The sequence below is a fragment of the Nothoprocta perdicaria genome, unplaced genomic scaffold (genome assembly GCF_003342845.1).
Source record: "Nothoprocta perdicaria isolate Ctin4 unplaced genomic scaffold, notPer1 scaffold_43, whole genome shotgun sequence".
Classification (NCBI taxonomy): Eukaryota; Metazoa; Chordata; class Aves; order Tinamiformes; family Tinamidae; genus Nothoprocta; species Nothoprocta perdicaria.
In genome coordinates, this window is record NW_020455677.1 from 4,759,864 (window position 1) to 4,786,141 (window position 26,278).

At 47.9% G+C, this 26,278-nt stretch overlaps 1 protein-coding gene across 2 annotated transcripts in view; it reads left to right on the plus strand.

The window, feature by feature from the left end:
* LOC112953255 overlaps nucleotides 1–16,947 on the plus strand; it is a 54,993-nt gene extending 38,046 nt beyond the window's left edge. Inside the window, exons 4-5 of one of the 2 annotated variants that reach the window (XM_026046283.1) lie at nucleotides 1,178–1,231; nucleotides 14,730–16,947. In XM_026046283.1, coding sequence (XP_025902068.1) covers nucleotides 1,178–1,231; nucleotides 14,730–14,858 — 183 coding nt within the window. In that variant the 3' untranslated portion in view covers nucleotides 14,859–16,947. The remainder of the gene's footprint in view (nucleotides 1–1,177; nucleotides 1,232–14,729) is intronic. The other variant, XM_026046284.1, reaches the window with a different exon arrangement.
* The last annotated feature ends 9,331 nt before the right edge of the window (nucleotides 16,948–26,278 follow it).

A 26,278-nucleotide genomic window follows, 5' to 3' on the forward strand; every position in this document is an offset into this window, starting at 1 on the left:
TTTTTCTGTGTGTGTGAAAGTTTTGGTGCTTTGTTTGTTTGTTTTGATTTTCTTTTTAATAAAAGATTTTTGTGTTTCCAAGGCTCCCTTCAATGCATTGCTTTTGTTATCCACTGGGRAAAAAAAAAARGAGGAAGACTACAACTAAAAGGGCGTGATGAAGCAGTAAGGCTTCAGTGCTTACCGTCCTTTTTAGTAGGATGGTGGGATGTTTTTCCTCCAGTCTTCTGTCTTAAGAATTTCATTTCAAAAAAAAAAAAAAGGGACTCTATTGTTTTGTTACAAATTAGGGAAGAAAAGTGTTTTCCCACACTTTACATAGCTTTCCAGTGGTGAAGGATATAAAGCAGTCAGGAGTTAGGAAAATCTGTTATTTCTTTCAAAAGCTGATGAAGAAGTTTCTTTCTGACATGTTCCCACCACAAGTTTTCACTATGATAAAAAATAATTGAGGTACATTTTATGGAAAACCTGTTTTCTGTTGAAGCCTTATCTATCTTTTTTCTTTTTTTTTTTTTAAGGAAAAAATACTTCTAACTTTCAAAATGCTGTCTCAGAACTGGGATAAACCTGCAATTCACCTGAATATTTCTGTACTTACATAGGAAAAAATATTTTAAGTATGTCTTGTTTGCTAAACTCTATGGCTCATACATTAGGGCAACCTTAATAGCTGTTACAGTATATAGCAGAGGCATTTAGGACTGTGGGCAGGTGTTTTTTTTTTTTTCTGCCTTGTTTTGTAATTTAAATAAACATCAAAATAAATGTTAAATGATGGGAACATCCACATTTACATTAATTAGACCTTTTTTTTTTCTTTATAAAAGGAAGAAAAATTCACCTGCTGAAGGGCAGCGCCTAACCGCTAATTGGCAGAAATTGAGAAGAAGCTTCCTTTTAGGCAGTTGTTCCATCACCCTCTCTGTGTAATTGCCTGTACTTTATTAAAACATGTTTCCAAAAGACTGAAAGCTGGACTACAGCATCTAGGATTAGGTGGACTGATTGATGGCCATCTTTGATAGTTCTTATTGTCCTGTCTTTCATGTCTCACTTAACCATCCATCCTTGTTTATTATTGTTTATTTACACATTGATGAAAAGTGACTCCTTACAGCTTCCTCTTCTCCTGTTCCCTACTGCTACTAATCCCTGGATTCTGCTTCTCTTTCAGAAGATGCTGCTCAAGAAGAATTGTGGAGCGAAGACTAGAGTTATTAAAATTCGTGTAAGTTGTTGTTTTCTGGTGTAGTTTCTTTCCACATATATCTAAATGTGGTGATTCTCTTTGAACCCAGGAAATGATTTCTGGAGGTTTCTTTTTGCTTGATCAGCTGCATAACAGGAGTCTCTAATCTGGAGCATCTACTGCAGATACAATTTACGGTGGGTGCTGATGAGGCTATTAATGGTCTTTCCATTTTGGAGACCAAGGGTACAAAGAATCCTTGGTGTTAAGGTCTACGTCACATGCTGTGAGTTGGTACAGTTAAACATTGCTACCCTGTAGGGTGTCATTTGGTCCCTTCTTGACTAAGAGTTGTTGATCAGAGGTAGCAATAAGTGGTGTTCAGCAGGAGTGAAGCRTACTGGTGGGTAGCTCTGGAAAAGGCTGCAGCTAGGTGCTGCCCTGGCATCTGCAGAGCTGTGGGACATGGGACTGGATGAGTCAGAGGAGAARAGTTAGGTTGCTTGGTGACTTTGCAGCTGGGATGCCATGGCAGTGTCTGAGCATCTCTTGCTTTTGAGTGCCCATGTACCCTGAAGGGCTAGTTTTGCTCCAGATCCTCCTGCTTGTGCTTGTGCTTTGTGCTGCCTGATCTGCTTAGTCCTTGCTTCTACCACCCCATCCCCTGACTCTTTAGCCAACCTTCATCTCTGTCATGAGTACCTTGGCTCTGTGTCAGATAGTGTTTTATGATGCTGTGGGAGAGCTGTATGTGAGCTTGGGTGCAGCAGCCAAACCACATGCCTTGGTCTACTGAGCCCCCTGTGATCCTTCACATGTTTGCGATGCATGGACAAAAACGTCTCAGGGAGAAGARAACATCTTGTGATAGAACTGCAACTTTCATGGGAGTCATAGCCAGCAATGATGCCCTGAACGAGGGATGAATGACAGAACTAGATCCTTCAGGGYGTGCACTTTGCCCAACAGAAAATGGAAGCAAGGCTTTGTGTCCCTGTAAGTGCTCCTGTGTCTCTTCATGCTTTTGGGTGTCCCTCCCCATCAGTGCTTTGTAGGTGACTTGTGGAGGAGGAGTAAATAGGGCTGTCCAGAGCCTTATGCAGGGCTGGATGGTGTTTTTCTGCACCTACTATGTTTTCTGACAGAGCACTTCAGTCCTGTCTTTTAGCGGCCTCACCATGACCCAGATACCTGATTGCACATATTAATCTAGGTCTGTTATATATGCCCTTGTGCTTCTGCCTGAATTACTACCAATGGACCTACCTCCTCCTGTGCCCTGTAAACTCTCCCCAGACTGGGCTGCCCTTCAGATGTCCTGCTAGTCTAATCCTGCACTGTGTTTTAGTGCAGGTTATTTATCGTCATCTTTTATCCCTKCCCCAGATGCTCTTGGTCTTGTCTTTTCTTGATGTCCTTGGACTGCAGTTATTTCTAGTGCAGGTTGATAGCAGTCCCCCAGTCGCTGGGCTGTCAGTGACACCTCAGTGGGGTGGTTTCCCCTGACACCATGAACTCTTTATTCCAGGTTGCTCTGTGTCCCTGRAGAATCTGAGAGACTGGATTATCCTTGTGCTCCCTATAGAGCCCAGGTCAGCTTGTGCTAAAGTGAATAGCAGAAACTGAGAGCAGGTCCTTCTGACAGATGGTAAAAAATCCACGTTTCTCTACCCAACCTTGCCAAACTTAGACAATGAATCTCTCTACCTGAGATGCCTGTGTGGTTTCCATGACAATACCACATGATACTTCACAGTCTCTAGCTGGTTTTTCATGATGGCAGAGCTGTTAGGTAAAGGAGCATTTTTGCTTCTTATTTATTTATTTATTTATTTATTTATTTTAAGTAATTGCAAATCTCTACTTTATTCACCCAGCATAGAAAGGAGGTAGCAAGTCCCTGGCTGAATACCTTTCTGAGGTGTCCCAGCTCTGGAAACGGCCAAGAGAGGTCAGTACCTCTGAAGGATGGACCTCTTCTCCCACCGCAAGGCAGCCAGTAAGACCTGCTTAGTGCTGTTTTTTCACAGTGGTGAGACAGGAGGCAATGACATAACTTGAAATATGGAAAATTCTGTCTCTAGATATACRAAAACACTTTTTTACTGTGAGAGTAGCTGAACACTTGATCCGGTTTCCCCAAAAGGTTATGGTTTCCATCTTTGGAGATGATGAAAACCTGACTGGACACAGTCCTGRGCAGCCTGCTCTGAGCAGGGTTTGGACTATGCAGTCTCCAGAGGAGCCCTCTAACCTCAGCGCTGTGGCGATAGGTGGGTTCTTGCTCAGCACTCAGTGAGTCAGAGCACATCAGGGATGTGCTTAGTTGACTGGGATAGAAACCCTTTAGTAGGGAGAGCGGGAGGCAAGATTCCTCACTGCTACTGGGGGTCTTTTAAGACAGATTCACTGTTGCAACCTTGGCACTGTGGTTAGAGTGGAGGAAGTGAAGCCRGGCCTCTCAGTGCAAGCGGGCTGACAAGCAAGCTGTGACAAGAGGAACCTGACAACTGTCTGCATGTCTGGACAGAAACATCACCATGGGTGCCAGTTTGGTTGTTGCTTGTGCTGCTGCAGCCCTGAGAAGCCCTGCTTTACCATCTCTGCTTTCTCATCAGAAGTAAAGAGCATGTAGTCTCTTCCTGAACTCAGGTGGGCAGCAAAATCCAGACAGTGTGGAAGTGGAGGGAGAGACTGTGAATGAACATCTGTTTATTCATATGAATCTGTCCTCATATCTCATATGAAGAGCAGACAGAGGAGAAGTGCTGCCTTGTGGTTTATGCAGGGAGGTTGAATCCAGAATCTCTATTTTCTCCTCACATTTCTGCTGCAAAATAGCTTAATTGGGGGGAAAGCATTATGTTTTCCTAACTCGCTTTGTTTGTGTGAGGGTGATGGTGACAGTGACTCCTCAGCCAGGAGACTTGCTTAGCCTTGTAATATCGATGAAGCATTTTCATAGTGCTCTTGATGAGGACAGTGTCTCACATGGTTGTGAGGCAAGGTTGACTTTTACAAAAATACTATCCTGACTGATATTTTTGTTACCCTGATGTCTTTGAGCTTTGCTGGTGTGTCAAGATGAAGGGTGATGCTGTCTCCTGCATCCTCCCAATAATGCTGTTTGTCCCTCTGCTGACAGAAGAGCCTTCCATGGGAATATCAGATGGAGTATCTCTGTTCCCTGCACTGGGACAGACTATTTCAGCCTTTGAAAGCGTTCATGCTCCTTGGGACTCTTTGTAAGGCAGGTGAGCTAGGCTGCCAGGGAGGTTGGACTAGATGATCTCTAGAGGTCCCTTCCAACCTCAGCCGTTCTGGGATTTTGTTTTTGCATCTGCTGCTTTAACACTAAGGTGCCACCCTGCCGTGGTTGCGTGTACTCCAGCTTCCTGCGGGCCAGCTCAGGCCATGTTAGGCTACAGGCTTTCCACTCACTCAGCAGTTCTTCTTAAGCAGGATGCTGGGATGTGGCAAATTTAAGAATCTTCACAGATTAAAGCAGAGAGATTAATAAATCTCATATTTGAAACATATTCAAATTGTCAGAGGTCCCAGCCTTCCATTGGAGGGTGTGTGTGGAAAAGTCTTCTCCCTTCTGTTCTTCCCTTCCTTCCCTCCCGCCCTAGTTTGTAGGGGATAATGACACCGGAGGATCAGCCCCAGTTGGCAGGCAAACGGAGATAAATCAGAGGTGACGGTGCGTGTATGAAGTATGGATTTGTGCATAACGGATACATAGCGTAGCCCGTGCCGGTGCAGCGTGTGGGGCCTGTATGGGTGCTACGTGGTGAAGCAGGCAGTGTCTGTGTGTGCACGTGTGGTACCTGGTTCCCCAAAGTATCAGCTGGGTAAGGTGGGAACCGGAGACCGGGTATTTCGTGTGGGTGAGAGGTGCACGTGCACACGGGCAGGTATTTAGCATCTGGAGGCTGCACGTGTGGAGGGTGGTGTGGCGAGGTATTTTTCTTAGCTCTGGAAGGGCAAGGACTGCGTGAACTCGTGGGGCGTAACTGCCTCAGTCGTGGGCCAGGCACCAGCAGCTCTAATTCCTCATGCAGCAACCTCCTGGGCTATGTGGAAAAACTCATCACAAACCAGTTCTGTGAAAGTATGGAGACCTATTTTCAAGAAACTTTCAGTAATATCACAAGTCTTTAAATCGCCAGATTCTATTGGGGTGAGGGTTACAGTTCTGTCATCTAGCCCTATTTTTGATCTTCCTTCACATACACCTACATGGAGACTGAATGGGATCGGTGGATCTGGGCTTATCTCAGCAGTGGTAGGTGGGTAGAAGATACGACTGGCAAGCCCCTAGGTGTCTTGAGAGAGCTTGTTGGGGCAGGCAGAGAGGGGATAAGTACTTCAAGGCTGATCTGATAACAGGCCTGATCACAGAAATGTTTTCTGCTATGTAAAAATAAAATAAGAATTCTAAATCGGAACATAACCCCCTTGTGCTCTTGCCTTGATCTTATCAGTGCATGAGAACGCCCTCTGCTTGGACAGGGGCCAGATCCCTGGAATGACTTCCCCCTCTCTTATCTCTAGTGTCTGCATCCTAAAGACCAGAGCAGAAACATGCTGGGTTTTCTTCCCTTAAAACAAGGGACCTTTTCAGCTTGGAGCTGAGCAGGAGATGTGCTGGTCTGAGCCTCCCTGGGCTACTCACAAATGCAGTGCATAGTAGGGGACAGAGCAATATTGGTGCAAATCTCTGGTTCTGGCTGCAGAGTAAGGAGCAAAGAATTCAAAAAGGCTCTGAAGACTCTGTGTACTTATACAGATACTGACACACACACACACATATCTGTTTCCCCTTCCATGAGAGGCTCCCAAGTGCTTTGCAAGTGTTGCTGAATATGACATCCCAGATGCAGATAAATATCACAATTACAATTTCAGAGTGAATTAAACTGAGAAACCATCAGAGTGTGTGGCTTGCCCAGAGTGAGACTGTTAGAGGAAAACTGAGTTTGGACTTTGATCCTCAAATGCTGTTTTTTGAGATGTATCTTTATTCATACATACCAACAGCCCTGACATCTCAGGCAGCAGAGATCCCAAGCTGCAGCTTACCATCAGTTTGTGAAGCCCTCCTGCTTGTCTTTCCTGTGTGTCCGAGTGCTTAAACCCAAACTTCCCCTTGGAAGCAGCTAGAGAGCCTCATCCCCCTGGCCAGTTGTGTCCTTGGGTTTCTTGCAGGGCAAAGACCTCCCATGGAGGTGGTGGTGCCCGCCAGCAGTGAACTCACTGGTGGTGAATACCCACCACCCTCTTGATGGGCGCATCCCTGCTGTGCTCAGTGCAATGGGTCCTCAGCTAAATCAGGGCATGAGGGGGTACCTGCCCTCTGGGGTAGCCAGCAGCTCTCAGCCAAGCCAAATGTTTGGCCCTAGACATTGTTCTGTTTGGTACTGCTTTTATTGGGTTTAATGGCAGAGCTCAGCCAACCTTCAGGCAGTCTGTAGCAACTAGAGGAGCGACTGCCACGTTTCTTCAGCTTTGTTGAAGAAGATTCAAAGCTACCTTGCTTTTCATAAATCTCTGTGCCCTTATTATGTCGCATAAGAGCTTGTCTAAGAGCCATTGTGGGGTGGCCAAGAGCTCTGCACACCAGACAGCACTGGGAAAACAGCTGGTAGTGGGTTAGAGCTCCAAGGTCCTCTTTTCAGCTCCACTCTCACCTTGTGATGTGTTTGAGGTTGCAGGACTAGCTTAAGAATGGAGAGGGAGAGGGTTCAAGGTAGAAGGGTGATTGAGACTGAGGTGCAGCCCCATGCCCAGGTGCCTTGGGGGCAGCTCTGTGTGTCTGTGGTGCCTGTGGCTCACTGTGCTGCCCTGCAGGGTCAGTGAGCGCTGACTGGGAAGGGCTATGGAGCGACAAGGCAAGTTCTACAGAGAGAGGATGCCAGGGATTTGGTAGCTTTGGGATCATGCCTGGGTTATGGAGCAGAGAGAGATGGATAAGAGACACTTGAAGGTCACAACAGAATGGAAGAGCCATTGTGTTTTCTGTCAGGAATGCCAAATTTGAGGTGACAGGTCAAGGCACATCCTTCTGCCATGTACAGGGCCACTGTAGTTGTTCCCTGCTTCCCTTTGTTCACATGGCTCTGAGAACCTGGCACCCATTCTCTCTCCTGGTCCTTAGTGTTAAAATCCTATTTTCCCACACACCTCTTCCATAATACACCCACTTCCTCTGCTTGGCTTCCAAGGCTGGAGCAGTTTGTCCAGAGGCAAGTACACTGTGTCAGCATGTGTTCACAGCCTGCTCATGCCAGGATAATTAATACTCACTTCGCAGTTTTAATTTGGGTTCCCTCTAAGTTGAAAGCGTGGTGCTGCTGTGTGCTAGCTTGGCTGGCTGAGGGGAGTCAGGGTGTCCTGGCCACCCACAGAGGGTTTCACGTGCCCAAGTGTCATGGACCAGCTTTGGGAGAGCCCTGGGATTTGGGATTCCCGGCCTGAGTAGAGAAGGCCTGAGGGGCAGGCAGCTTTAATTGTTCTGGAGTCAGGGAGGATGTTCCTGGTGTACAAGGGAGAGTTGGAGCTGGGAAGGTGAGGTGGAAGCAGAGGACAGGGTCACGTCACTTTTGTACAATTCAAAACAAGTGAAGACTAGACTTGGGTATAGTTGAGAGAATAAGGTTGTGCTGTGCCTGTGCTCACTGGGAGCTTCCCTTTAATGCCTACGCCCGCTCCTGCCAGCCCTACATAAACCCTGGGGCTTGGGGAGGGACCGCTGCAGGTGTGCAGGCCCTGCAGGATCAGGGAGGGAGAGGAGGCAGGGATGAGGCACAGCTCACTAGCCAGAGGATGTGGGTGCCTTCACGTGCTCACAAGATACTGTGTGTTATTTAGAGTGTGATGTGCACTGGGACCCCGGGGCAGTGAGTTACGCCGGTTAACCACTGAGCACTGACAAGCCTGCCCCTCTGCACAACCCTTCTGTTCCCTTTCATCATGCAGCTTCTGTCCTTCAGATTGTCAGGCAGGCGAAATCAAAGCTTGCACTCAGCGTCTTTTCAAAGACACATCTCAAAGACTTGAGAGAGGGAGAAGAAGAAAGGCCTGTAGCGCTGGTACCAGCAGGGACCCATAGCTGTCCTATTTCTGTTTTTGGGCAAGTGACCAGCAAGCATCTGTTAGGCGCTTTGAAGTTATTTCCAAACAAAAGTTTGGTGGTGTCTGTCCAGTGGCACCTCTCTAGGTCTTGTAGTTGCCATCTGACAACTCTGCACACATTTGCAAATGTCGGTAAGATTCTTTTCTTTTTCCTTTTTTAAGTGATGTGTTTGTAGACTGTTAATGGTCTAATCAATACAGTTGCACAGAAGGAAGTAGGTGTTAAACAGCCTTACTTTGGTGGAGAAAGACAAGCCTTTCTTTCAACCTTTTTACTCTTTTATGGAAGAGTAATGGAGGAAACAGGGAGAAAAAAAAGTGCAAATTGGAAAAGAAGAAAGAAGAGTGGTCCCAAAGTGAAGTCTTACCATGCTCTGTCTTCTGCCTGCTCCCTAAAATTAAGTGGTAGGGGAGGGAAAAAAAAAGAAAAAAAAAAGAAGAAAAAAAAAGCTGCAGAGGAAATAGAGACCCTTGAGAGGGGAGCAACACGCTTTTGAAAAGTTACTCTTTGAGCCACTCTACGCTTGGGACTGGAATAAATAGAGGCCTGTTGGAGTTGATGGAGAAGCAGCGAGATGCGAGTTGCTGCTCCTCTGGAGGAGCTGGTCCTGCTTGTCAATGACCGTGTCTTGAAATCTGCCTGAAGCGAGGTTGTAATTGAAAAGAAATTACCTCTCATCAGAAGGTAGCAGCATATAGCTATTCATTAACTCATCATGCCTGTGTGAAGGCAGTGCATGTATTTTACCCCTGCTCTGCAGAGGTAAACTGCAGGTAAACTGAGGCACAGATGAAGGGAAGTAGGTTGGTCAGGACTATGCCCTGATTTAGAGATTTTAGAGACAAGGAGTAGGCCTTGAGGTCCCCTTCCCTTCCTCATAGCTGATGATTCCAAACATTAAAATGTCACCGCTGGCTTTCTAATGACCTGCTGGGTTGAAAGGAAGGAGGACAAAGTAGAACTAAAAATATTGTCTCTGTAAATCCTCTGCTGTGCAGTGAGGTGGCCTTCATTCTATGTGTCTGATACTGGCACTACCTCTGGCTGTGTCCACTCCCGGGCAAAGCAGCCATCTCTGACGGGTGGCTTCACAGGCAGACGTCTGTCTTTGCCAAGGCTCTTCTGGGGATTTATTCCTTTCCCACACAGGGAGGTGATGGGAATCGGATGCACCTTTACAACTTGCAATTATGCGATGCCTCTCATCCAAGAGGAGTTTAGCAGGAGCGTCCACACACTGCAAAGGAAGCACTCAGTCACCACTGTCAGCAGAGCTCAGCAGCGTTTCCTAACTGCAGGCCCAGAGGTGGAAAAGGAGGGACTCCTGTGTTGGATTGGCCCTGCATAGGAAATGGGTTCACAGGGTGCACAGACTGATCCAGCTTTTTAATCATGCCAAGATACTAGAGCTGACACCCTCCCTCTTGTGAAAGAAGACCAAAGAGCATTAAGCAGAGCTTGGTTTCGTGTCACCCTTAACACACTATTCCCTTGTAAACACACTATTCCCTTGTAGCACATTGTTGTGTGAGGTAACTTCTTTCCCGCCACTCCTTTGGGGACTGGCGTTCCCACAGCTCGGAGCTGCGCTTGCCTTCTCGTCATCCAAAGAAGAGAACTGTGTTTCTGTGGAGTCGTGAGTCCAAAATTAAGTTATTTCACAATCTGCATCTTGGGTATTTTCCCAGACTTCACAAGGATAAGGTAGGGGTATTTTAAGAACAAATGTGGGCTTACATTAGTAAATTTATTCTTTACCTGTTTATCAACTTTCTATGTGTTTTTCAATGCTGAAATCTACTGTTACATTATAAATGGATTTATGGGGCATATTCTGTTTTCTCAGAATTGCTAAGATCATTGAAGATTGAAGCTCTCTTTTAATTCCACATTATTTATTCTCTGTGCTTTTCTTTGGGGCAGTTGGATCCATTCACCATCTGTACCATCTTCTTCATTAATGTAGTTAGATAGATATGTTTCAAACCTGGTTGCTTGTTTACCACCTGTATTAACGGTGATAATACAGTTGGTGACTACAGTACAGTTCTGTGAGAGTGCGTGTGTGGGATGAAGGAGAGAACGTGTGCCTGCCTGTGTGCATCTGTGACTGAGGCTACCTGTGCATAGTTACCTGTGATGTGGGTAACACAAACTAGCACTTTTAGGAGCTAATTGAACTCAAACAGAGTGTGCAATGAGGTGATCCAAGTATCTGCAGGTTCTGAAACTAATTTCCTGCTCCAGGCAGTTGTACAAGCAAGCGATAAGCTGTGCTCTCTTCAGCTGTGCCCTCTGTGCTGGCAGAGCTCAGCCCCATCCATGGCCCCGCTTGGATGGGATTAAGGTGTGAGTGGACAGGATTCGTGTCTGCCTGGTAATCCTGAAGTCAGGATGTGGCTGGCGGGTGCACGGAGGAGAGCATCACAAGTAACCGGGCACGTTCCTGTGTGCCAGGGAGAGGCCTGCAAGAGCAGGTAGGCATGGGCACAGAAGCATGTGCAAGTGAACATGAGTGTGTTTCATGGAGCACACATTCAAGCATGTGTGCCCTCCTGCCAGCAGCCAAGAGTTGTATCCCAGGCCATTCTCCAGCTGTGTAAATACATTGCTTAACAAATTGAGGGCTCTGGTTAATGATTGCCATCAGCGCAGGCCCCATATTAGGCTCCATTTTGTGTGAGTTACCCAGCTGCCTGAATGCCATTAGAGTGAACACACTGGCCTTTAATGTCAAGTGTGTAGTGTTTGCTCTCTGAGGAGAGACTCTGACAACTGGCCTGGGGTTGCTCAGCAGGGGCTGTCAGGCAGGTTTGGGGAAAGCTCTCCAGAGGCCTGCTGTGGCAGGAGCAGCTCAAACAGCCTTCCTTAGTAAAACTCATGTCCCAGCATCGCGGGCTGCTCCTGCTTGCCCAAGGGGGAGGACAGGCTGGCTAGGACACTTTCCCTGACTACGGGGAGGCAGTTGGCCCAAGCAACAGGGTGGGAGGAATGTGTTTGCCTCTTTGGCAGCCTTCCCTAGCTCTCATCTTTCTGGGAACAAATCCACAGAGCTTTGCCTTGCGCTACTCATCAGAGCCAGACCACCACATGCTGTGATTCCAAATGGTGTCATGGACTAAGCCAGATCAGGGCTGGTCATCCCTAGAGCAGGATATGAGCTCCAAATAAAAGATGTATTTCTGCAAGAAGAGACTCAATGATTTGGTGCTGGGGTTCTGGGGCTCTTCCTTCCTTCCGGCAAGGCCTCTACTCCGATCGCTGTCCTGGCTATCTTGAGGGGTCTGTCTTATACCTTCTCCAAGATTATTAATGGCAGCAGATCAATCAGGCAGGTCTCACAAGGGCGGCTGTGTTACCGCCCCCTATACCCGTAGTTGCACAGAGGGCTGTTGTGCCTTCGGCTGTTACTGTAGTGGTTGGGCTGTTGAAAGACATCGTCTTGCTGTAACCTGGGGGTTGCCACAGTGAGGAGATAGCATCGGGTGCAGTGTGAAGCAGTACTTGCAGCTGTCCAACTGTCTGAGAAGCTCCCTTCACCTTCCTGTGCTTTCTCATGTCCCTGTCCTTTACTTTGTCCTCTGTTGTTCTCCCTTGCTGTGTCCTGGGAAGACACTGCCCCACACATTAGCCTGAGACAGAGAATGTTCTCAAGGCTCTTAGCTACCCAAAGCCTGGTGAGCTTTGTGGGTGACTTTCATGCTTCCTCAGGACCCCTCTTTCCTCAGCCTCTTCTCCATCTGCCAGAAATCAACTGATTCAGCTGCCTGCCTTAATCCTGTCTGGCATTTCAAAATGGGGGCGACTGCCAGGTTCTTTGTTCCCTTTCCCTCTTGGCACTGACAGGGAACCTTCTCTGTTCTGGAGAAGGACAAATGTGCTGATTTATTCTGCCCCTTAGCTCTGAATAGGGGTTGCTACGTTACCCTCCAGCTCTGAGGCTTGCCAGAGCACACACCATATATAACCCCACAGCAGGTGGCTATTGAGTAAAGGCCCTTAAATCTGCCTCTCTTGTTTCTTGTGCTGTTGGCCAAGGTGTCAGGGGGATGTAGCAGGGCATGATTTGCTGGCCAGAACTCTAGGCACAGCTGATGCCAAGCACCATGTTGGCATTTTCCATTCTCAAGTGCCCATCTTAATTTTAAGAGGAAGGATCAACCAGGCAGCAATATTCTGCCCACACTAGCTTTTAATGAGGCCCTTTTTAAAAGTAAAGCTGTTTTGTGGGGCCAAACCATGACCAAGATCACAGAGGTACAAGCTTCCAGATCCTGCTGCAGCATCTGGGGCCTGGCTTTGATGCTCTCATAGTTCTCTCTAATTTGGCCTGACTGGCTGAGCCTGACCGTTTGGGCAGCCTTCTGGAACAACGTGTATGTGCTTGTCCTGTGATGACAAGTTAAAATCCAGCCAGCGTACAGGCAGGTGGCATCAAAAGGCTGATATGTGGTTGTAGCTCTATGTTAGATCTCACCTTGTCAGATCTAACAGCGTCAAAATGATTGTCATTCTTGGAGGAGACAGCAGAGTTGATAATTCTTGAGAAAAGGTCCCTTCATGCAGTCTGGGCATGTTCCCAGGGAAGACCTAGAAGAGGCAACAGGGAGACATCTAAGAGCAGACATCTAAGAGGCCAGTGAGAGCAGTTCAGCTCCCCTTTTCCATCCATGAAAACAATGCAAAGTCCTTCCAGGCCGAGCTGGGAGCAGTATGAGGTGGGGAAGCGTCTGCATAGGTTTCTGGGCTGCTGAGCTACCCAGCATGTGATGTTTGGTAGCTTGCACCTATCGCTCGACAGTGAACTCCGAGATGGTCTGGGCAGGAGTGGGATAAAAGTCCCCTGTTGGCCAGGAGACCAGTGGGACCTCTGGCCAGTAGGCCAGAGTGTGTTCATGGGCAGCAGTTCTGCTGGTGCTTCTGTTTGTCAAAGGCAAAAAAGAAAATAAAGTCTCCAAGAGGTAAATGGAAAACATTTCCTATGCAATGGGAATGCAGTTGTTTCTTTGGCCTCATAATTCATGCTGCAGTGGATGCATAGATCCCGACATGGCCTAGTGGAGAACAGCTTTTCTAACCTGTCATGACATGGCTACATGGGTATTTCTGTCCTTCCCACTCTGAATTTGTTCTGACCATGCCCTGGGGACAGGGAGGAGGAAGAGGAAATAGAATGAACTTGGATAGCATGGTGCAAACCAGACTGTGGAGCCTTCAGGCAGACTGCAAACGTGTCAGAGCTGTTCCTCACCGTGTGGGGAATATATTGGCTATAACATGACACATTATCCCACAGCTTTGCAGATAATATGAACTGTTGTAGGTCGCACATGTGTATAGATCCCACATTGCAGCCAGGACTATTTGGGGATTTTTCTGTTCATTTATTTTTCCTTTATTTGTAAACCATCCTCATTCAGGGGAATTCCCTTGCAGGAGGTGTGGATGGCAACTGCAGCATCATTAGGAGGGCTGGCTTGGGTGTCTCCTTCTAGACCTAAACCTAGAGAAGGCCTGATGTCCAGAAGTGTTAAGCATGTGGCCCCTTGGCTGTTTTCCACAGGAGCTGGAAGAGCTCCAGAGCTCCTGAAAATTGAGCCTGCCAATGAGGAGCTTCCCCCCAAAAACACTCAGACACTCTAGATTTGAAGTGACTTCAGGAAATAAAATTCTGGTTGTGCATTACAGTTTAGAGTGATCAGAGAGACTGTAAGTGGATTAGAAGTGAAAGTATTTAAGCAGAAAATACAATTCATTAAAGGGAAAATAAAATCAGATAATGAGACAGTAGATAAAATGGGAGAAGCAGCAATGATGAATCCCATACTGGAGATGGCAGCCAAAATTCTGTAGAGTTTCAGTGTGTTGGGGACTATAAGATTGAGAAAAGGTGATTTCTAAATCCGTATTAGACAGTCATCAAAATGTAGGAGTCGAAGAATGAGTCATTCGAGGCAACCTGATTTGTCTCCCTATTAAAGTATAGTAAATCCTACTTTGAGGCCAAGTGAAAGTGAATTTAGCTGTTCCTTGTGACACCTCTGACAGCTCCACTGTTGTGGCTCTAAGACTCCAAATGGATCAGTGTCTGTCCTCATCCGGTTTCACATGTCTGAGTGGCAATGGGCAGCCATGGATCATGGTTAACTGGGACCCATGGGACCTCAGTCTTGAAGGAGGTGCTAAGCTTTTCTTGAGAAGCGTAGGAGCAGGGCAATGAGGAAAGCACTTAATTGCTTATGCTAGTGCTATTGCTGCAAGTACAAAATGGATGTGTGGATGATCACACATTCAAGGAGTGTGACTGTGCCAGAGAGTGGGGTGTCAGGATACTGAAGTAACAACTTCAGTGATGGCAGCTTCTGTGAGCACTGACTTGTTCTTTGTGTTCCTTGGCAGAGCATCAATGGAGGCCGCCCACCACCCCACTTTGTGTACGATCCGTCCACCTTTGCCTTCCGTTCCCTCAGCACCTTGAAGCCGCTGAGCCCGATAGCTCCAGTGGAAGAACCGTCATGTGCCTACTGAAGGAGTTTCTCCAAAAACCTCAGGAACTGTCAACCAGCTGCCTGCCTGGCAGGGAGAAGGGGAAGGGAGTGATGTCTGAGGGGATGGGTGGGGGGAGAAAGGGACTGTGGAGTGTCTTTGCAATACAACCTTTCTGGCAGCAGGAAACAGCTCTGCAGCAGTGCCTGGTTTCCTACTATCGCCACATCTGTGTGGTGGCAAATGGAGAGATTTGTCTTTCAGGGCAAAAAGAGCTTGTTAAGTTCACCAACCACACAGGGGCCATCAAGGCAATGACATGTGGATGTGRTAGTTGAAGATATTCCTGGGAGGTCCGGTGGCTATCGTGGCCTACATGGCAGGAGTGATAAGGAGTCAGGTTGTGAAAGCAAGTCCAGTTGGTTTCCCAGGAGCCTACAGTGGCCTACAATGGTTTGCTATAGACCAAACCTTTCTACTTAAAAATGATCTCAGGATTGCAGACAGATGTTAGACAGGTCAGCTTGGAAAGCAAGGAGGGCTCCTCTTTCAGATTGCTAAAATTGCATTCACTTTAAGCTCTCTTGAGTGGGAGACACTGGGAGATGGAGGTGGAGAGGGTAACTGGCAGATCTGAAGGTGTATGTCCCAGTTGGTGTGCTGACAACTCACTGATCTCATCTAAAAATGGATTGAAATGAGAGGCACAAGCAAATGAAGGCTGTACATTCGACTACCCAAGGAAACACAGCACCCATCTTCAGTCCTTCCACAGCAATATCAGTGAGAATGAGTGGGGGTGACGGTGTGCTTTTGGGTCTCATCTCCGCTGAGGCTGGCTCTTCTAGGATATGGAATACTTTTCCATAACATTATCCATAAACCCTGCTGTCCATAGATGATGGTGATTGTAGCTGGCATCACCAGACTCAGTCAAAATGAAAGTATCTGGAGGGCCTTTTACCCCTGTGTTATACTGGCTGTTAAACTCAGATCAACCCGCACTGGAGCAAGCATGGGGAGATGTAGCATGCAGTGGGAGAATGGAGTCGCTGACTTGAAGCGGACCTGTAGACATCTGTTGATAAAAGAAGCACAAGGAAAATTTGGATGGTGCTGCGGGCCGCTTTCCTCATAGACACAGTCCTAGAGCTGTTAGGACCATGCTAGGCCCCGCTGGAATTTGATTGGGTTCTGGCCTTGAGACACATGCACGCTTGGTACTACAGGGCAGCAGTGAGTGGGAGAAGTTCTCAGCTCTCCTGGTGAGGCAGAGGAACGAGGCATTTCCCCCTGCTGCCCCTGATCAGTCCTTGTTGCCAGTCCCCGGTGAAGACAGTAGTCTCTTCCTCTAGGCATTCCCCACTGTGAGCCTGTATCTGGCTGGGTACAGGGGGTAGCAACTAGCTTACYGCTTGTCTGAATCAAGGGGAGAAACTGTGAGTAATAGGAATCAATTTTATTTTTAAATATGCTCCGCTGTGCAGGTCTTTGATGCCAGTCTTTGGATGAGACCAGCCGTCACTCCAGCTCCTAGCAGGGCAGTCACACAGACATTTGTATCTGGTACTTTCTGGGCCCTTCATCGAGACCCTCGGGGAAAGGCCCAAAGACGTACAGGCCTGGGAAGCCGAATCCCCAGCCCGGCCCTGCTCGCTCCCTTCAGGCAAGCTGTCACTCACCCCTGCCACCACTCCTTCCATGACACAAGCGGAGCTGAGGGGCAAGGCAGTGAGGGGACACATGCAGTCCTGATGCTGCCCCGACCCTGCCTGCCCTGTGGCTACAGATCCTCACAGCTGTGCATGCCCTGCACCAGCACCGCCTCAGGGGCTGCTCTGGTTTGGTGGTAGGTGCCTCTGGCAAAGCCTCTGAGAGTCCTTGCAGAATTCACTTCCTCCAAAACAGAGCTGATTCCTTTCTCCCGCCCCTGTAGAGACTCTGCTTATCTCATTTTGATGACACACCTCAGCTTTTTAACTGCTGCCAGATCAAACTGACCACTGCAGGACAGGAGCTGTTACCTCCGTGGACCAAACCTTTGTGCTGAAGAGAAGGGACAGCTGCTGGTACCCATCTTGTGAGATGGCTCGARTGACAGCAACCAGCCTCTTGCTGGTGCTCTCAGGCTTCAGCCAGTGCCGCTGAAGAGGGAGCTGCAGAGGTGCTTTGCCCAGGAGACCTGTTGCTGCCAGCCCATAGGTGCTGTAGGCTGCCTTTCCCAGAGGGGGCCCAGAAGGTGGGAGCAGGGAACAGAGGTGTCCTGCCAATATTGTTGCCTTCTAGTACTTTTGTAACTTTTCTCTCTGTCTTTTCTTTTGAAATCAGAAGGAAAAATAAATAATGAAATAAAGTGTAACAGCTGCTATATTCACACCTCTGCAGAGTCCCATGCATTTGTCACCTTTGTGGTGTTGGTGGGTGGGGACAGAGGAGGGCATGGACTGTGGCAAGCTATGACAGGGCACTGCCAATCCCAAGCACGCCAAGATCACAAGCTATGCCAGCAAGAGACTGGCTTAAAAAAAAAAAAAAAACCTATCAGGGAGCATAGATAACCCCATAAGTATGGTGTTATATATTGGCCTTCACTGGTATGGCCTCCCATAAGCTACTTCAGCTTTTAAGTGACCTTCCTATTGCATGGTCAGAGTGAATGTGACCTGCTGGAGGGCTCAGTTCTCCAAACCAAAGGGCAAGTGACCACACAACTGGTCTTTGGTTCATAGTTTTAGTTTTAATGAGCCTTACACCTCTTCCACCAATTTTTCAGTAATCCTTTTCCTTAGGGCTAGAGCCCTCATGCTGCTCTCCTTAGTGGCCAGTAGCTCACCCCTTCCTCTGGATCTTGCTCCAAAAAACCCATCTCAGATGTTTGCAGTCTGCGGTCTCCTCTCTTTGCTTTCTCCCTTGTCTAATTTATCTCTTCTTCACATTCCCAGCTTGTTATCTTAACCAGCATCTCAAAAGATTTACCTAAAGACCTGTCTCCATTTCCAACCTTCTCCCCCCACCCCAGCTCAAAGAAATACAGTCCTACTTAAACTTATTCCTAGCAGAACTTTTCTATCCTTCCCTCCTGGTTCCTAGCTCCTCTAGGCTTTATGCCATCCCTCTTATCTTGAAATCCTCYCCTTCCTGTCAGCTGCAGCTTGTTGTTAATTGGCCTTGGCCCACTTTCCGAGGGTTGTAAGGTGCACTTAAGGGCTCCCAGCAAGCTCTCTCTACTTGTATCTCTCAAGCAGAACTGCCTTTCTCAGTGATGTTTCTTCTAAAACAGCCAGTTCATCCAGGTTTAGGGGCCCTGAATGTGGTTGAAAAACACAGTGGCCTGCAACACTGATCATCTGTAGACTTCTGTCAGATCAAGTGTGTTTATAAATATAKGCATGCATAGAACAGGAAGTGTTGACCTTTTATCAACCACATYGCATATATAGCCACCTGTCTTGTGAAGCCATAGTACCCCAGGCACAGCAGCAGAAAGCTGGTGTAAAGCTCTGCACTTTCTGTGYACTGTCATGCTAATTGGCCTCTGGGAGCTGGTGGGGCAAAGGGCTATTTTTAATGCTCCAAGAGCTTAGTCTAGGCCTCTGGCATGTGCTTGCATTAAATTAGATTTACATCCCCTCATGTCTCCTTGCAAGCTAAGCCTCTGAGTTAACCACAAAACCATAGCAGTTCTTAATGGTGTGTAATGGGGGTAAGCCTTGATAGTGACACCTCTGAAACTAAAAGAAAACAGTCATGGGGCCAGACTCTTCTCAGTGGTGGCCAATGACCGGACAAGGGGTAATGGGTATAAATTGAGACACAAGACGTTTCTTCTCCATATGAGGAAGAACTTTACTGTGAGGGTGACAGAGCCCTGGAACAGGCTGCCCAGGGAGGCTATGGAGTCTCCTTCTTCAGAGAACTTCAAAAACTGCCTTGACACCAACCTGTGCCATGAGCCCTACGTGTCCCTGCTGGAGCAGGGAGTTGGACTAGAAGATCTTTAGAGGTCCATTCCAACCTTAACCATTCTGTGACTCTGTGGCCTTATGCAGTAGTCTTGAGCTATAGTTACTAGTGTGCCTTACAGAGGAGGTTAAGGACATCATCTTTGGATRCCAGACTTGGGCATGGGAATAGGATTTGTGAAAGACTATTCCRAAATCCAGCGAAACCAGAGCTTTGGGCTCCTAAAGGCTACATATTGCTCTATCCCCTATGCCTCTTCGCTTCCTCTAGTGTACATTTGTACAGTGGTTTTTGCCTCTGTGGCTTCCAGGATACCATGTGTAAACACTCCCTGCATAGCTGGCACGGGCAGGGGTGAGGGCTGTGGTGTGAGCACAGCACCATGAGCGTGGTCAGCCCTGCATAAAGCTTTCCAGGGCCTCTGAGTCACTGGCGCTCTTCTATGGAGGGTGAGTCCTCCTGCCAGGTTTGGGTTATGACTTGGCTGGAGGAGGAGTCTATAATTTCTAAGCTGAGAATTTTAGAAGCTTCTCTATTCTCAGCTGATCTCACTGGAGACATGCAGGTGTTTCCCTTCAGCACAGAAAACAAACCCTGCAAAGAAAGCAGGGTTATTGTGCCAAGGTACAACCCAGAAGCTCTGAACTTGTCTGAGTTAACCACCTGCAGGAAAGCGAATGGGGACTGGCAGTTGTTTGAAGGCCATGGCTTCTCTGAGATTTAGGTGGGCCTGCTTAGGTTGATGCTGTTCTTCAAGTAAAGTAAATTAATTGTGTTGCTACTGCTACTGAATAAAAAAAAAAGAGAGAGAACTTAGTCCAGAGAAATGGTAAAATGGATGGTTTGAGCCTCTAACAGTCCCTTTCTAGGTAAGAATACGAGATCAGTTCTTCTTGCATTGTCCAAACACTTTCATGTATGTATGTATATATATGTACACGCATACACACACACACACACATACACACACGCACATATGATGTGTATGTATGTTTCATTTGAACATGTGGAAATCTCCGTACTCCTACAGGTGCCCACAAGTAAGGTGCTCTGTGCCCACATGGCCCTTTGAAAAGTCTGGATGTGAAGCCCATCTGCAGGACACTCACCATCAGGGTGCTAGAAAACATGATGATGCTTAGAAAACACATCTATCACCCTRTTTCCAATGGAGAGCTGAATTTTGACCTATCTGGAAAACAGGCAAAATCAGAAGTGCTTCTAAAGCCAGAGTTGTCAGCCCAGGTGAGATGGCTAAATGAGGCTGTGTGTAGAGGTGCATTTGCAGGTGTGTACAGCACCTGTGACACAAGGATATTGTACAGTGGATATATTTGTGAAAGCATGAGTGAGAAGAAGCATTTTTTTACTATTTCTGCACAGTAAAGTTTAGGAAAAGTGAAGAAAAAACATAAGTGCCTGTGTCCTTGAAATGTCTGGGAGCTTCCACCACTGAAGTAAAAAGAAGCAGGGACCTGGACAATTGCGACTCAAAATGCTGCCCCTTCATTATAAAATGGGCCATGATTGTACACCTTTCCTCCTTGGATGAGAACTTCAGGGACATCAAATAAAACTGGCAGGTGGCAGATTCAAAGCAAACAACCGGAGGCAGTTCTCCGCAGAGAACAGGGTTGAACTGAGGAACCCTGTGCCACAGGACGCTGGGCCTGCTAAATATTTACACAGATGCAAACATGAGAAGGCAGAAAGAAAAACATCCCCCAAGAAACACTGCATGCGCAAATACCACCTCTCCTTATGGAAAGCGTAAGGTGGGAGGGCTTTCTGGTGAAGGTTGCTGAATACCTGCCCTGTCTCACCCTCCTCTGGGGCAGTGTACACGCCTGCCGGGATCTGAGGTGGGTTAGCACCTCCAACAAGGTCTAGTGGCTCCACTCCTATTTCATAACCTAAAGTGCACTCCATGTTATTAAATGAAAGTACTTTAGCTATGTTTTGTTTCCTCCAGTGTCTTGGGTTGATAAGGAATGATCTGAATGAAGTCCAATTCTCATTCTCCTCCCAGGGGATAGTACAAGGCCTTGGTCACTTGAACCTCAGGTCTTTGTTGGTGAAGCTGGGTCATCCTGATGGGGTTGCTGAGCTGCTGGCATCAGGGCATGGCCTGGGCCTCTTCCTGAGCTAGCCACATGGCTGCATGCAGGCGCTCCTCAGTGTGGGAGATGGGGAGGCCCTGCTGGAAGGAGCCCGGGCTATCACGGCTGCCTCGCATCAGTCATGACCCTCCCCACAGCAGCTAATGATGCTGCTGAGAGGCCAGGCTTGGCCGAACCACCCACCCTGAGCATCTTCAGCCACCTAAAGCCACTTGCAAGGGGATGCCTAAGACTCTAAGTTTCCCAAATACTCTCACCTTAGTGGGCCAGGCCTGTTTAAGATGGCACCCTAGTGTCCATGTCACATAGGAACAAAGTGAGTCTGGTTTGAGCATTATGTTAGCTTTACAATACACATATTAAATATCCAATGTGCTTGAGGGTTATAGGAGTAATTCAGAAAAGCAATGATGAGGGTCTTCTGGTGATTGGTAGCCCCCATGCTGCAATGAGAGAGGCAGAGAGAGGAGGCCGCCAAAACAGCAAAGCTCCACAGGGGAARCGGCAGCCTCAGTGACATGAAGGCATGTGTTTAGGCATGCCGGTATCTCACCATTTCCTGAGGTAGATTTCAGTAGGCTTATTCACAAAAGGCAGTAAGGAAATAGAGAATTGAGACACTTTGAGAGCTAGCTGATGCCGTAGCTGCAAGCCAGCCTGACAGCRCTTGACCACATGTTTTCAGTTAACCCGGGACAGGATGTGCAGATATCTCCGGACATATGAGGAGCCCAAAAATCTGTTTTCCTTTTTGTGGCTGCTCACATCATTGCCTGCTGTAATAATAGCTCAGTCTGTTAGTGGGTTGGCCAGTATTGATTGCATGTTCCCTCCTGACATGTTCACAGCATAGTAGCTCCGAGGTCAAATGAGTGGAGGAACTGAAAGTGCCATGAGAGCTGGGTGCCAAGGGGACAGATAGAGATGACAAGGCCCCTTTTACAAGAAAGGTAGTCATCATCTGCAGCAGGAGGAAATTTGCTTTCTACATAATGGTCCCTTGGGCACTGCATTCTCCTCACTCTGATACGTACTGCAGATACCCTGAAATGGGCTAGCTGAGACCACCGGCAGGCTTTTGGCCACTCCATAGAGGAGCCTTGGTAGATGTGGCAAGCTAAAACAATGGGTCTCATGGGTATTCGCTGATCACTGAGGGGCAGTGAGACTTTGATGCCCTGTTTTGCATCTCTGGCTCTCTGAGAGCTGTTTGTGTTCTCCCGTCTCAGCTTTCTTGTATTGTCCACCTGGGCCTATTCCCCTTTTTGCCTGGACTTCTTGACTGCCTCTTCTCTGTCTAGACCACGTCTTTGTCCAGCCTTCCCCTCTCTCTTCACCATCTCTTTCAGCTTCAGGTTCATCCAAGAAACTGCACTGAGCCACTCAAAGGCTTCAACACTGGGGTCTAGGTGCAATTTCTTTCTTCTCAATGTTCCTCTCCCGGTTTCCTTCCTTGGCAACCTTGTTTTAGTCTTCAGTATCAATGACCAGAAAGTATTAGTATAGATAAAACTATCACTCAGTTTGAGAAATGGTTGAAGCATCTTGGTCATTTTTTTAATGAAAAGGATATGAAGAGTTATCCRCCTGGGACAGTTTCATGACAAACAAGTGACATTTGGCAGGGATCTTGCTTGACATAAGACTGCTCAGCAAACCTGGATTTAGGCAGTACAACCAAATCAAATACAGTAGGACAAATCCTGGGTTATATAAAGCTGTTTTGAATCCTGAAAGCTTTTGTTAGGTCTTCAGTGGCRAGGGTTTACATGCCCTATTTTGAAGAGAGATGTTTTGTCCTTTTCTAGCTTTAAACAATTCCCCAAAATAAACCCTCTGGTATTTACTGGCATTGTTTTCTTTCTTGTGTTCAATGCTGATAAATAATCAGACCAATTATATTATATTCGTGTCTGCTCTGGTAGAAAATAATTACAACAATTACTACCAAATCAGAATGCTTCTGTTTCTCCTGGTGTCATTAGCATGTCCCAAACATTTTGTTCTTGTGGTTTAAAGTGCAATAATAACATAGTCCAAGTGCAATACCCAGTTCAATGGAGCTTCCCAGCACAGCAAGCTTCCCAGCCATGATTGCCTCTGAGATGCTGCTAATTTTCAATCATGGTGTCAGATCCTCTTCTACCGCAGGGAGAGCAACTGCTTAGCCTGTGATTTACCCAATTTATTCCAGTAATAACCGGGCTGGCTGTGCAGCCATCTGTCTGTTCTGCATGCCTGTCCTGCCCTGCACCCTCCACCACCCTGCAGACAGAGTTGTGTCTCTGTCCTTGTGACAGCCAAGAAAGAAGACATCTTTCACCTTGCTTRTGAAGGAGGTCTCTGTGCTCTCAAAGCAAAGGGCACTAATGTTTCCCCTTCTTCTCTGCCCAGAGGAAACAAGCCAAGTGTGATCTCTGAATGCCCGGACTGCCAAGTGTGTAGACATCAATGGTGCTTTGGGAGTGCATTCTCTGCATTTCCACCAGGCAGGGAAGCACAAACCCATGGACTCAGCCTRGGCAGGGCATGGCAGGTTACCGAATTTTCCGTGCTGCACTGGTCTCAGCCTGGACTGGCCCCATGGCAGCGAGGGCAGCGGTCCTCTCCTGGGCAGACACCTCCTCGTGGTGCTGGCTCCTTGCCCTTTCAGGTAGGCTGAAGCCTGTTATTTACACTCCGAGAACTCGTTTAGAGCCAGCAGGGAGGTGAGAAGCCTGCGCTTTGCTGCTCTTCTGCATGAGACCTGGCACTGCCACTGCAGCAATGGCCCCAGTGCTGCAAAGACAGGCAGCCTCCCTATGGCAGTGCAGTGGGGAAGTGGGACGGACAGTCTGCAGTGAGGAAACTGAGGCAGGGAGCAGTTACGGGAAGGACTCGCTGCAGGCTGAGCTTGTTACTGCTCTCCCCATTCCTATTTAGTGCAGGTCACCCAAGGCACCAGTGCCAGACTCAAAGGTGGAGCCTACACTAGCCCTGTCAGTGGACTGTATTGACTGGATCATTATAAAGCCTTTAATTGAAAAACTAAGTTGTCTGTGCCCTGTATAATGTTATTCAAACAAACCTGCACACAACTCGTTCGAAGCAGAAGGTACAAGCCCTAGATCAACAGTCATTCAGTATCAGAATTGCTTGAACCTACTGGGTAAAATCAAATACAAACAGAGCAGAGAGCATTTGAAGCAATTGTGGTCTCAGGGGAGACTCATTCCCCTTAACAAAGCCAAGAAAAGGGGAGATGATGCATCGTTTTTGTAATGCAGCGGGGACATGCAGAAGCTGGATTACTCAGAAAGCTCTGAGCAGCACGTATGGTTCATATTAAATAACCTAACCTTTCTGTTTCCAATGGTATTTCTATGGCTCTTATTACTGTGGAGCTCTACTAACTGTAACTTTGTGATTTCCCTGGGGAGACAGTGCAATAGTTAAAGCAAATAGGATTTATACACTTCTTCTACCTACCAAAGCAGTGTATTTTCCTGTTATTTTTGAACTCTTGTAGCACTGTGCAGAGAGAAGAACTTTGCTTTGGAGTTGAAATGCAGAACGGGTTAAGCAAATTATTTAAATCCTTACAGAAAACTGTCGATAGCTTGAAGACTTTACCCTGCATCTTCAGAGTCTGTCTTGATGGCCTTTCTCCAAGGAAAGTCTTTTCCTTAGAGGCAGAGGGTGCTTTTCCCCGAGCTCCCAAGGTTGTTTGTTCTTCGATGCAATATGTGCTCCCAAAGCTACCAACTCCCAGAATCAATGAATTTGATTTCCATGGCACTGAGCAGCTCAGTCACCTCCAGAAGACATAAGGGGGAACAGCGATTTCCTCAGCACGGCCTGAGCTGCGACCCCAGCGCGAGGACCCACCTTGGAAGGTGGCAGGGGCCCCTTCCAGCCCTGTGGGACAGACTGCAAGGCCTGATGTGGGATGAGGCCTCCCTGTGTCCTGACGGCATTTGCCAGGGCTAGCCAGGTGCCCAGGGGGAGGCCGCCTATCCTGGAGGAACAGGAAGGCTCTGACTGTCCTGGCATGGCTGGAGGGGCAGCTGAGTTGGTGGATCGGGCACAGGGACGTGCTGGCAGAGCTCTGCTTAGCTCGACCCGAGGTTTTCCGTCCTTGCAGTTGCTTTGTGCAGAGCTTCCCTGGTCCCGTGGCACTGGGCGCTCTTGCCTGCACTGCCAGTTGCTRGCGAGGAAACCTTCAGCTCTCAGGGATGCTCACAACAGCCTGGAAAAGATCGGAAAGGGAGCGGTGTTGTTTCTTCCTGCTTATTCCAGGGCAAAGGGAGAGTCGGGAGTGGCCGTGACCTCCGCTAAGTGTCACAGCAAGTCCATGGCAGAGCCAGGGAAGGAAACTCAGGCTCCTGTTTGCCAGGACTTTGTTCCTCTGCCTGGGCAGTGCCAGCCCCTGCTTCCCCCAGTGCCAGCCCCTGCTTCCCCCAGTGCTGCCTGCTGCAGAGCACATCACGGCGTGAGATTTATTCAGAGCACCTACAGCACTGCCTTGGCATCAGGGGCCGAGGGTGGCCATTCCCCAGAGTATCACTTGCTTTTAGAGCTGGTATCTTCCCATTTTGCCTGCAGCTGATCGCACACGGCATGAGGCATGGAGAGCTTGAAGGGCTAAAAAAAAAAAAAAAATTGTTTTTTTTCTGACACGAGAAGGGTATTTTACATGAGGAGATGGAGCCTTGGCTGAGTGTTGGCCAAACCCAAGTGCAAGGCTGCTGTTTTCTAACTGAGTTTCTGCCTGAGGCTACTTTGGAGTTTGCAGCTGGGAAGGGAACCGGGTGTCTGCAGGGTCCACGCTACTCCGGGAGCTCGAGGTAGATACAGGGCAATTAACCACCCAAATTAATTCCAGATAGCTGGCAGCATCTGTGGCTGGAGTTAAGAGGAAAACATGYATTATAATTTGTGGATCATGGGAATCCTATTTCCTTGTGCCTCTGCCCATACATTTTTGGCTTAGGGCAGCGCTATGTGAGTATTTCACTATGAGCACAGTATTTAGAGAGACTGTACTGCACTGTTCCCTGAAGGAGCCACGAGCCATGGTGTGTAATAGGTGCTGCTAAGCAGAGGGAGAAGCCAGCGCTCACAGCAGTTAAATGGCTGTACCTAGGGCTATGCCTGACCTGTGGGACCACAGCCCCACAGCAGTGGGTGCGCTCGTGTATCCCTCCACACTCTCCAGCTTCTCATGTAGCTGTTGGGCCCATAGGCTTGGAGGCAGCAGGAGCTGCTTCACCCATGCAAACTCAGCTCCTTGCAGCCTGAGCAGGGCTCCCAGGAGATCGAGGTGGGCCACCCAAGGCACCTTGCAAGGCTCCAGCACTCCCTGGCTTTTGCTGATGATCGTGCTCCTTTGAGGAGGTG